This window comes from Malania oleifera, chromosome 13 (genome assembly GCF_029873635.1).
Source record: "Malania oleifera isolate guangnan ecotype guangnan chromosome 13, ASM2987363v1, whole genome shotgun sequence".
Classification (NCBI taxonomy): Eukaryota; Viridiplantae; Streptophyta; class Magnoliopsida; order Santalales; family Ximeniaceae; genus Malania; species Malania oleifera.
The window spans coordinates 18,490,365-18,503,159 of record NC_080429.1 but is presented as its reverse complement, the minus strand read 5'-3'; the positions used below and the strand labels follow the sequence as shown (position 1 = coordinate 18,503,159).

General features: G+C 35.8%; 1 protein-coding gene across 1 annotated transcript; it reads right to left on the bottom strand.

Moving 5' to 3' along the window:
* Nucleotides 1–1,037: 1,037 nt before the first annotated feature.
* LOC131146915 (protein DETOXIFICATION 16-like) lies at nucleotides 1,038–5,822 on the bottom strand. The gene is made up of 8 exons (XM_058096763.1): nucleotides 5,222–5,822; nucleotides 2,987–3,531; nucleotides 2,632–2,718; nucleotides 2,438–2,494; nucleotides 2,076–2,314; nucleotides 1,848–1,966; nucleotides 1,656–1,742; nucleotides 1,038–1,528 (listed from the first exon to the last, which is right to left on the bottom strand). The coding sequence occupies exons 1-8, from the start codon at nucleotides 5,513–5,515 to the stop codon at nucleotides 1,463–1,465; spliced, it is 1,494 nt and encodes a 497-aa protein (XP_057952746.1). The 5' UTR covers nucleotides 5,516–5,822; the 3' UTR covers nucleotides 1,038–1,462.
* Between the last annotated feature and the right edge of the window lie 6,973 nt (nucleotides 5,823–12,795).

The following is a 12,795-nucleotide window of genomic DNA, read 5'->3' as shown; positions in this document are numbered from 1 at the left end:
AGTTCTAGCTATTGAATTTGAAGTTAAAGACTTGGGACAAATATGATACTTCTTGGGTATGGAAGTTGTTAGAACAAAAAAGGGTATTAGTGTCTCTCGGCGAAAGTATATCACTAATCTCCTAATTAAAACTGGCATGCTTGGATGCAAACTTAGTGAAATCCTAATTGAAGCAGTAAAGAGGGTCGAAGATTGTGGAATACCAGTTGAAAATGAGAGGTATTAGAGATTGGTTGGTAAGCTAATCTACTTATCACATACTAGACCAGATATTGCATTTGCAGTTAGTGTGGTAAGCCAACACATGCATTCACAAAAATAAGCTCATTTAGATGTTGTGTACAAGATCCTTCGATATATCAAGGGCTCCCTGGGCAAAGGACTCTTCTTTAAGAAATGTGAAAGCAAAGAAGTAGAAATCTTTATAGATGCAGATTGGGTAGGATCATTGGAAGATAGAAGGTCCACCACTAGTTATTGCACATTCGTCTAGGGAAATTTAGTAACTTGGAGAAGCAAAAAACAAAATGTAGTGGCTCGTAGTAGTGCCGAAGTTGAGTTTAGGGCAGTTGCTCAAGGAATATATGAAGGAGTGTGGTTACAAAAACTCTTGGATGAACTACAACTCTTAGTGAAATTTCCTATCAAACTCTATTGTGACAACAAAGTAACCATCACTATCTCTCTTAATCCAGTTCAACATGACAGGACTAAACATGTGGAAGGACCGACATTTATCAAAGAGAAAGTTGAAGAAGGAATTATCTGTATAACTTATGTACCTACTAAGGAACAAACTACAAATATCTTTACTAAAGGATTGGCACGACAGAACTTTGATGATCTCATTAGCAAGTTGGAGATGATTAATATCTATGATCCAACTTGAGGGGAGTGTTAAAATCCCAAGCATCTTTGTGAATAATGAGTAAATTAATAAAGTGGGTAAATGTAGAAGATTATATATTATTCTGTAGGGGAATTATTTTCTTGTTTAAAATAGTTGATTGTATTATATAATATAAGATTGGGATGTACATAATAACAAGAAGTATTGAATTGAATTCCGCTTACACACTTCCTAATTGTTATTTCATCCATTGCATTGAAACAATGTTTGCACAAAAGGATCACAAAATGGAAATGAATGCAAGACCCATAACCCAAAAATACAATAACCCCATCTACCAATCACCTTCAAATCACAACTTGACCACACCAATCTGAAAAAAAAGAAAAAAGAAAAACACCTCTCTCCCTATCATACCCAAAATGTTATATGGTTAACTCATTTCCCACCTCTCAAAAACAATGTCTATTTTTGGCTAAGTAAAATTCACCACCCAAAGAAACCTCTCTGCTCTCGCTCAACAAGGGCCCAATTAATCCTTCTTCTTTAATCTCTGTGAATACATGGTAATTACTTCCCTCGTATGCATGGGTATATGTAGTGTCGGTCATGTCATTTGAGACTCTGCATGTGCACAGGTATTTCATAGGCACAAACCCTTTCCTTAGCCTTACTTGCCTGGAAAGAAGAAAAACAAAGATAAATTGAAGCTAGACACAGAAAGAAGATGAAGAAGAGTTTGAACATGGAGAGAGAGAGGGGGGTTGAATAAAGTAGGAGTCGTAGGACTATGCTGAATGCTTACCTCTTGCTCCCAGTTAGTTCTGAAGGTAATGACAAGGAAAAAAGTCACTTGAACGATGAGGGCCAAAATGATCCCCAACCACAGCCCCTGTTTGAAACAGTTTTACATAAGGATAGCTAGAATTTTACAAGAAAAAAAAAAAAAAAAAAAAACACATCCCCATAAGAAACAAGAAACTGAACTATATATTACCCTTCCTCCAATATGGAGAACAAATGCTAATACGATAGCTGCAGGTATTCCAACTATATAGTATGATCCAAGATTGATGACTGCACCAATTTTCTGCCAACCACTTCCTCTAGCAATGCCTAAAGTTCAATCAACATTGGTAAATTAGCATAACACATTTTTGTGAAGAAGATATTTTAACAAATAGTTGATGATGAAGATATTAGAGTTGTTGAATTTAGGAAAAACCTGAAAGAACACACTGCACCCCATCTAGGAGATTGGACAATGCAAGAATAGGCATCATGTTTGCTACATATCTCACCACCTCGGTTTCATTGCTGTATGCATAGCCCCAAATGTCACGCAGCAAAATCATGATTATCCCTACCACAATACCCTTAGCAATGGCCATCATTAACACAACCCATACTGCCCTTTGTGCCGCTTCTGGATGCCCAGCTCCTAATTCATTTGAAACCCTTGTGCTGCATTGTGGTACATTTCAGCTGAGTATTTGAAACTTGAAGTTTTTGTGAGAAATGTTTAGAAATCCAACATATTATTTCCCAAGATGGCAAATTGAACCAAAAGAAGTTAAGAATACAAACCTGACGGCACTACTTTGTCCTAAGGCAATCATCCATACTGCAGCAGCTGTATTGAGGCTGGGAAATACATATCTAGTTAGCATGCTAGCAGCAGAGTATATATATTTATTCCATACACATATGCTGAAAGCAAAATTATATAACATTATAATTAAGAAACGATTTAAGAAGTATGGATTATGTTTGGGACTGACCTGATAGAAAGCACTGAACTTTCCAGCTTAGGATTAGGGAGAAGACCAGATAGGAGAACCATCAATTCATATGACCACATTTCCAAACTGTTAAAAAAAACCTGTTAATGGGTCATTTTGGGATTTCAGAGAAGATGGTGCTAGGGATCGCAGGTTATGTGTCTGGGGCAATATCCCGGCTAGGCACATGATCATGGAACTTATGTGGGTATGTGTCCCGCCATCATGTCTCCAGCCAAATAGCATCCAGGACACATGACCTGAGACACCAAGCATTTGGCTTTTAAGAAGCTAGATCCCTGAAGGAAAATCCGCTTTCCAATACTATATAATTGATTAGAAAGTCAAAACTAACCAGACCATAAGAGCAGAAGGAAAAGCAAGTCTAAGAAAAGTGAAGGTGTCACGAAGGGCATCCCTCGAAAAGCCTGTCCAAGTTTTTACACACAAAGGGGAAAACTTGACATAAAGGACCAACAGCAGCACATTCACCCAGTAAGAGAAGCAATTGGCCAAAGCTGCTCCTTTAATTCCAAGGCCCAATTTGAAGACAAGAAGCCAACACACAGGCAAGTGAAGGAGAGTGGTAATACCAGAGCTTATCATCATTGGGAAGACACTCTTTTGGGTTTGCAAGAATCTGCCAAGGCACTGGAGGAGGCCATAGGCAAAAAGAGAAGGGATCATGTACTGGGCATAAACTTGGGCTTCTCTTGCAATGTCGGGATCTTGGTGTGCGGCTGTGAGAATGGATCCTGTGTTTGCCCATATCACAGCAATGGGTATGCTTACAAGAGAAAGAACAAGCATTGCTCTCTGCATATGAACTCCCAGCATGTGATAGTGCTTTGCTCCATAGGACTGCCCACATAAGGTATCCAATGCACTTGCCATTCCAATCTGCTCAAAGTAACAACAAAAAAAGAATGAGAACATTTTCTTTAATGTTGTTTTGATATATATATATATATATTTACGATGAAAAGTTTTCAATTAAAAATTCAATTGGAATTATTTTTTTGTAGGAATATGACGGGAATGAAACTAAATCTCCAGATGAGTCTTCCAATGAACAATTTTTCCTTTGAGAAAAGAATATCTAACTCATTGTATATTATCCCAAGCTTCTATAAATTACAACCTCCATTTGTTCCTTGGCAAGGCAGCTTTTTTGGTCATGCTATCCAGCTTTGATGCTTCTTTCAGGTTGTATCCAACCTCCAAAATTTCTTGTCAGTTGGAAATTCTAGTTCAATAAATCGAAGTAACATGGGTTTAAGATTTTAATTAGTTCAATTGTTGAGCTCAGGTTTCACGCTTAGGTTGATGGATTATTGTAATTTCATCACAAATTAAAATGATTAGTGTGTGCTTCATTTGTTTATACCTTCAAGCCATAATTAAAGGGCACAATTTGTGCCTAAGGAGAAACTTAAGACGATAAAATATATTTTCAAATCTTCATTATAATGATTTAAGCTTTTAGGTTAAAGAATACATTCTTGAATATGAGTTGCCTTATCGTGCTCCAAAAGGGAATAGTAGCTTTGGCCATCTTAAGTAGTTGACTAATTTTTATTTCTACGTGGGCAGCATTTTGGGAATTAGCAGGAGTTAGGATCAATTCCAAATGTTTGGTTTGTGGAAAGCTCTCTCTGATTCTCGTTACATGCATGGATTGATTTTCTCCTTTAATTAGCAGTAACAAGATATAATAATGAGGAAGCATATGATATAATATAATATTCAGAATATATAATACTAACAAAACATAATGAACACAAAATATGATAAAATGTAATATGCACTGTAATAAACTATATGAGATAACGATATCAGTAGTAATATCAATTGAGTAATATAGAATTAAATGTAATAGTATTATAGTATACTTGTCAATTTATATATTATTAATTATTTCATACCTAATTTATTAATTTTTTTTTATACCATGTAGTAGCGTAATTAACAAATTAGTTCTAACTCTGATTTTTATATTTACATATATCAAAACTACAGTGTGTACCCTTTGATTCTGATTCTATCTTGAATCAAATTCGAGACCTATCATTCCGTTTCTGGTTTCAATGTATTCTTTTTCTAAATCTGATTCTAATTTCAGTCATGAACCACGGTCCACTTATTAACTAGAAAGGAAATTCTCCTTCCATTCTAAATTTTCAAGAGCGCTCCACTTATTTATCTAACCATTTTTATGTTCGTAATAAAGATAAGAGAGAGCATAATGGGGCATGCAAAAAGTATATGATCAGTGATGAGTGTATTACAATTTGTACCTAGCTAACCAAGTGGGATAAAAGAATAAGATGATTTATAAATGCATCACTAAGACACTAAGTTGGGGAGAAATCTGAGAAAGAAAATATTTATGGCTACTGTTTCAAAAAAATAATTAGAACCAACACATATATCAAAGTAAAAGAGAAAGTTGAGATAAATAGTCGACGTTATATATTTATGTAGATTCAAGTGTTCATGTTGCAAGTAGATTCTAAATCTTACGTAAAGAAACCATAAGAAACCATTCGTTATATATTACAAGTACTATTTCTCTAAATGCCGAGCTCACCAAGAAGTCAAAACCAGTGACGGATGCAAAAGCATTGGCCATGGAAGCACCAGAGAGAGGCAACTGCCCAAGATGACCCACAACCATTACAGATATTATCTGTAAAAGGTACTGTAATAGACAAACAGAGATGAGAGGCAGAGCCAACCACAGTTGCCTCCTCACTTCCTCTGTAATCTCATCTCTCTTAAAACCCTTTTCAACCCTCCTCTTCCCATTGCATCCAAACCCATTTTCTTCTGCAATATGAATCATAGGTGATCTCAGAGAGACCATTTGGCCCTCTCCTTCCATTTTTCTTTTTCTCCTCAATCAGCAGAGAGAGAGAGAGAGAGAGAGAGAGAGAGAGAGAGAGGTCGCCTTCTGGTCTAGATCAGTGAAGATTTATGCAGCTAGCTGCTGGAATTTTCACATGACTGACGGCTACCTACTAACACTACCTTTCATTACTAGCTATATGTACATATTGACTATGAGTTCACGAGTGCCATATGCATGGAGATAGATGTGATTCGCTTCAATATTTGAATTGAAGACTGTAATGAGTGGGTAAACCCATGTGGAGGGTTTCCCGGGCCATGCCTTTTGGAAATGTATTTTTTTATTGGGCCATGTGTTTTGGAAAGGTATTTTTTTATTGAGTTGACTTATCAAGGAAGCATGGTAGCTGTTACCTTGCATTTTTCCAAAGGTCCCACGCACACCAGCTGCCCCTTCATCTCCTTTTCTCTTTTTTTTTTTTTTCTACTTACAGCAGCAAGGGGCTCCTCAGTTTTTGCTCTATTTTTCTGTTTTTCACTCACGTCTGCAGCTCCAGCACCTCACTCCAGCAGCCGCACCAGTCGTCTTCTTTGCTGCAGCAACCTACTGCTGCTGTTCCGACTGTGTATTTACAGCATATTAGTATTTCTTGGATTGTGCTTATTTTGGTTGGCTCTTTGGAGCTTTGTTTAGAATATTTGGTGAGGCTCTTCATCTTACTACATTTATTTATACACTCTTGTGTATTTGTAAGACTCATGTCTTTTGTATCCACTTTCTACAACATTGTTTGTGATAGTAGATTTGGATCGCCGTGCCCCGTGGACGTACCTCAACATTTGAGGGAAGCGCGTTAAATTTCTTGTGTCTTATTTTTATTTATCATTTGCATTACTCCATTTATTTACTTATGAGAATTGTTCGTATAAAATTATTTTTCCAATAAGTGGTATCAGAGCCGTGTTATTCGTACGCATTAAATTTGTGTAAATCATGAATGGTAATGTTTGTCATATGATTAGCTTCAATGGAAGCAATTGGATAACTTGGAAAACAAAAATGCAAAATCTTTTATTTGGCAAAGATTTGGATGGGTCTATTAAGGGTGACAGTCGAAAGCCTAAAGACATGAGTGATGATGAGTGAAATATGCTTAATAGGAAAACCGTTGGTGTTATCCGGCAATGGATTGATGATAGTGTTTTTCATCACGTTTCTACTAAAACTTCGGCACATGAATTGTGAAAAAAACTCGAGGGTCTTTATGATAGAAAGTCGGCTACAAATAAACTTTTCTTTTCCAAAATTTGGTGAACTTGAAATATAAAGATGACGGTCTTATTACCGAGCATTTGAATGAGATAAAAAATATTATCAATCAGCTTGCTACTATAAAACTAGTTTGTTGACTCTACGAGTCTAATCCTATTTTGATAATGACAAATCACTTGGTATTTGATATGTGCATTGAGATAGTGAACATGAACTATATTAAGCATGCATGGAAGGATAACAAGTCATGGAAGCCAAAAAGAACAAAGCATACATATCTAGGCAAGATCCATGGAACTTAAAGACTACAAGAATGAATATGCAAGCAACAAGTTCAAGAGCGTCATGGGAATGAGTACTTAGAATTCATGTATTTACATTTTCATATAATTTAATTTGAGGCTCAAATCATAATCTAGAATGACCTTAGGATTCATGCATTTCATGAACATCATTAGGGGGCATTCATGGACTTAGAAATATTTTCAAAACCCTAGAAAATGTTTTTATAAAGCAGCCAAGAAAGAAAGCAAAACAGATTTTTGAATTGGAAAGAAAAAAATGCAGAAATTAGGAATTTCAGAAGACCGAACTCAACGTTCAGTCGTTTGAAGTTGCAACTTCAGAAGACCAAAGATAAGTTCAATCGTCCGAAGAATTTATGGTGAAACACAGAACCTGACAGAAGCATCTCAGAAGACTGAACTCAGACTTCAGTCGTTTGAACCCAATACTTCACTTGTCTGAACCCCAAACTTCAGTCGTTTGACCCTGTGTCCAGGTTGATTTTTCGAAACTTTAAGGAACTTTAGTCGTCTGGGCCTTTGACCTTAGTTGTCTAAACTTGCAGGAAAACTTAAATTTTAATTTTTAATAAGAGAACTCGCGAGATATTTTTTGATCCAATGGTTGAGATTGATTCTAAGGGTAATACACCTATATATTGAACATCTAAACCCTAGTACGTTGGCTAAGATCAAAGAGAAAAAAAAGAGAACATTATTTTTGAAAGAAATTGAGAAACTTGAGCATATAGCTATACGATTGCCTGCACTCTAGTTCATACTAGTCAAGTTTGGGCAAATCAACGCAAAAAATCAAAGGGAATTTATTTACACATCTTGATTTCAACGTGGTATTAAAGTTTAGTTTATCCATTTAGTGTTTTCACAAGTATCTCGTATCATCATCTGTTATTGAATATCATTAGAGAACATTGATATTGAGTTTTCATATACATATAAAGAGTGTTTTTGACAAGTTCATTACTTGAGAAAGTTTTTCTTTTGCCATTGATTAAAGAGTTATCATTCAAGTGTGTTCTTAGTTAAAGACTTGGTATTTTGGATACTTCAAAACTATTTGATTAGATATCATTCAAGTGTGTTCTTCTCCCACTCTCCGTCTCCATCTTCGCCTCTCTCTCTCCCCTCATTTCTCGATGAATATTCGACCGATCGGAAAACGGAAGGTATTGTTGGGTTCCTAACTCCGCCACCGACATTTCTATTGGAGCAGATTTCTCGTGGGAACGGCTTAGGCACTGCTCCTGGGGAAAGGTAATTTTTTCCAAATTTCTCAATTTCTAGTTAAATCTGTTATTGAATCAACGATCAGACACCACCACGAGGTCCTAATCGTCGTTGTCATCATTTTGATGTAGATAAATTTTCAATTGGGGTTTTCTACGCCCTACTCCAAAGCGAGAGTGAGATTTGAGAAATTTGTCAATTTGACTAAATTTAAGGGTATATTTATTTATTTAGGAATTATGACCATAGGAAATATTTAAATAATATTTTATTCAGGAATAATTTATTGGAATTAGGAATTTTTGATTCAGGGTCCGGGCGAGCGCCGCAGGTATTTTTTAGAGTCCCTGTTAGCGTAGTTCAAGAAACCAGGTAAGGGGAAAAATATATATTAAATAATTTTTATGAATTTAATGAAAAAATAAATTGTGTTATATGTACGTGTGTATGTTTCAATATGGGTAAAATGCTAACTATTTAAACTATATCTTTTTTCGAGTTTAGGGCTGTTTATTAGATATGTATATACAAAAATGAACTGATGAAAGTGGGAAATATTTTCAGGATAATTAAGTAAGAAATGAAAGGTATTTTCAGTATATAAACATTAAATTTTGGTTGGCTTATTTTACAGGCAGTGTATGAATTTTATTACTAAATTGTGTGGCATGAGATTCTATACAAATATATGTTAAATGTATGAGATGCAGGCTAAGTAAGTAAAGCAATGAAAATAAATATGATATGGACAATGTTGCCTGTGTATGTTAAATGCAACCATGTAAATGTAAGACAACTAAAAAGACAGTCATGTTAGCAGATTTAGCACACTTCTGTGTAGACTAACTGATAACAGTTAAAAGGAGTTGTGTTAGCAGATCTAGCATGTTTCTACGTAGACTAACTGATGATAGCTAAAGACCAGCTGTAGTACGAAGTAATTAAATGAAATGTTATGCAATGAAATGATGATGAAATGGCAATGAAATGAAATGACAAAGGTAAATGATGTAAATGGGAAAGAGTCACTTAAAGTGAAACGAAATACAAAGTTACGTTATGAACAGGAATGAAATGTGAATGATTGAATAACGATGGAAATAATGATGTATTATGATATTAGAAGTATGTATGTACGTAGAACATATTACAATTGGGCGAGGCGTACCTTTCGCCTGAGGACTTGCTGAGTAAGGCGAGTGCACTAGTAGCTTCAGATGTGGCAGTAGCTGCATAACGCACTAGGGCAGAGGGAATCTACTTGTATGGGCGGGTAGAATTCCCTATCCTTAGGGCCTTTGCCGGTAAACTATTGTTGAATGCGTGAGTACGGGATTAATTTAACACTTGAGGGCTTACTAAGTAAGGTGAGTGCCCTGGTATGCTTTAGTTGCGCCCTTTAGGTTGCCTAGGTATCAGAGCAGAGGGGTGCTACTTGTATGGGCGGGTAATCACCCCTATCCTCAGGTAATCTCGTGGGTTAAACATTTGCATGTGTTTGTTTAAGATCAAAAAATGACTTTCAGTATTATGTTAATGATTTGCAAATATTATAAAATGATATGTATAATCTCATGATGGCCACACATTGAGTTTAATATATTGTTTCTTCCCTTACTGAGATGTGTCTCACCCAAATATGAATTCATCTTTTTTAGGATTTCTCGGGATCGAGCTTTGAGAGCTCGAGATTTTATAACATTTTTTGGAAGATATAAGAAAAAAGAGTATATTTTTATGTTAATTTTGATATGTATATTTTATGTTTTATAATTTATGTTTTAAGTTTTATAAGATATGGATGGTTGTGAAACATACTGGTATTAGTGGATAATGTTTTGGAGACATGTATATATTTGAATACTAGTGGATGATTAATTTATTATGGTTGGTAGTTAGAATTAGTAAACTCTAGTATTATGTTATATGGAGATTATGGTTATATTTCCGCTGTATATATTATGGATTATGGATTATCAAGGATTTTATCAGATATAACGCACCAGACCCGGGTTTAAGGGTTCGGGGCGTTACAGAGATTATAGTGGAATCGTTGAGTGGGTTGCTCAAGGCGAGGATGTAGGCCTGGTTGGCTAAACCTCGTAAAAACTGTGTTTGCATTCTCTCTTCCCTTATCTCTTTAATTTCTACAACGCACTTCATTACTTACATTGCATATATGTTTGTTGAATAATCTCACACGAACTTGATAAGTAATTGGTTAAATTTTGAAAGAGGGGAAGAGGTAAATAAGTTTCAAAGAATTTTTTAAAATGCCCAATTCACCCCCCCCCCTTTTGGGCTTACACCTAAATCAACATAGTTTTTGATGATGAATTGCAAGCATTAATGCTTCTTAACTCTTTGCCGAAAAGTTGGGAGACTTTGGTTGTGACAGTTAGTAATTCGGCTTCCGATGTAATTGTTACTATGAACCAAGTAACTCGCAGCTTGTTAAATGAAGAAATTAAAAGAAAATCAGTTAACTCTTCTCATTCAGAGGCACTTGTGATAGAAAATCGGGGGAGAGGCATAAGCAAAAGCAGATATTCTCACTGCAATGATAAATCAAGAGGCCGGTCCAGCTCAGTTTCGAAAAAAGATATTGAGTGCCACTATTGTCATAAAAAGGGGCATATGAAGCGGGAGTGTAAAAAATTGAAATTCAAGGAGCAAAACAAAGAGAAATTTTTTGAGAAAAAGCATGAAGACACAACTTCAGTTGCATCTGATGGTGATCTCATGGTTGTTTGTGATGAAAGTTGCATTAATTTGACAAGTCAAGAGACTGATTGGGTTATTGAGAGTGCATCATTCCATGTCACTTCTCGGGGAGATTTCTTCACTTCTTATTCCAAAGGAAATTATAGAGTTGTTCGGATGGGAAATGAAGGTCTATCGAAAACTATTGGCATGGGAAATGTTTGTTTGGAAACAAATTTGGGATGCAAGTTGGTGCTCAAAGATGTGAGACATGTACCTAATGTTCGACTAAATTTGATATCTACTGGAAAGCTTGATGATGAAGGGTTTGACAAACATTTTGGAGATGAAAAATTGAAGGTCACAAAGGGTAATTTGGTGGTGGCTAAAGGCAAGAAGACTGGTACAATTTATATGATGTAAGGTAAAATTGGTAATGGTGTTGTGAATACAATTGAAAGTCACTCTTCCACCGATTTGTGGCATAAGCGGCTTGGGCACATGAGTGAAAAAGAAATGCAATTTTTGTTCAAAAAGAAGCTCCTACCCGGGTTGAAAGGTACCTCTCTTAAAGCTTGTGCTCATTGTTTGGCTAGTAAGCAACATAGAGCTCCTTTTCGTACAAAGTTTGTTACTAAAAAATTTAATGTTTTAGATTTGGTACATTCAGATGTATGTGGTCCTTTGAAAGTTAAATCTTATGGTGGTGCACTTTATTTTGTTACCTTTATTGATGATTGTTCAAGAAAAGTTTGGGCTTACACTTTGAAGTCTAAAGATCAAGTTTTAGATGTGTTTAAGCATTTTCAGGTTAAAGTTGAAAGGGAGACTGGAAAGAAGGTGAAATGTGTGCACTCGGATAATGGTGGAGAGTAGATTGACCCATTTGATGCATATTGTTACAGCCAAGGAATTAAACATCAAAAGTGTAACGCTCCAGACCCGCTACGTAGGGCCCGGTGCGTTAAGAGACCGACACGAGTCTCTGATACCATTCACGCAACGGAAATAATAAATAATCTTAAAAGAAAATACCAGAGTGTTATATTTACATACATTGATCCATAATAATTACAGCCTAATCCTTCTTATTACAAAACCAGAATATATATATATATATATATATATATATATATTAACATAAACTTTAAAAAAACATATCCGATATGTTATATTTAACTCACAAAACTACGCCCGCCCTGGAGCTATCTAAGCTCGATCACCTAGATAACCTGAAAAGATTTAGCATATGTCGGGGTGAGACACCTCTTAGTAAGAAAGAAATAGTTTATAATAGTGTGTGGCTGAAGTGTTTATAATACAATTAAAATATCCTTCTAAAATGTACACATAGTCCACAAGTAACCCAGATGTCATACCCGTAATCACACAAAATCAACGTCATTATCGTCCTTTCACATATTCACAACCATCAGTATTTTATTGTTAATTTTCGAGAATAGAGAAATCTACCCACCCATACAAGTAGGTTCCCTCTGCTCTAACGCTAACACTAGGGCACTCACCTTTCTCAATAAGCCCTTGGGTTATGTATTCAGGTAAAGACACCGAGAATGGGGAAGATCATCCGCTCATACAAGTGGTTTCCCTCTACCCTAATATCCATAAATAACTACCAGAGTGCTTGCCTTCCTCAGCAAGCTCTCAGGTGGAATAATCTACTTTACCCAAAATACTTAATTTATTAACATTTGTACAAAGCCAACACAATCGCTTCACAAAATTTCATCCATACGCTCATTTCATAATCAATCCACACAAGATCCAATCACACAGCATCAGTGT

What these genes read in the sequence shown, in the direction of transcription:
- LOC131146915 (XM_058096763.1), bottom strand. Translation starts at nt 5,515, where the DNA reads ATGGAAGGAGAGGGCCAAATGGTCTCTCTGAGATCACCTATGATTCAT. An exon ending in CCTTCTGCTCTTATGGTCTG is followed by an intron (nt 2,719 to 2,986) that starts GTTAGTTTTGAC and finishes TTTTTTTAACAG; the next exon opens with TTTGGAAATGTGGTCATATG. An exon ending in TTCTCCATATTGGAGGAAGG is followed by an intron (nt 1,743 to 1,847) that starts GTAATATATAGT and finishes TGTTTCAAACAG; the next exon opens with GGGCTGTGGTTGGGGATCAT.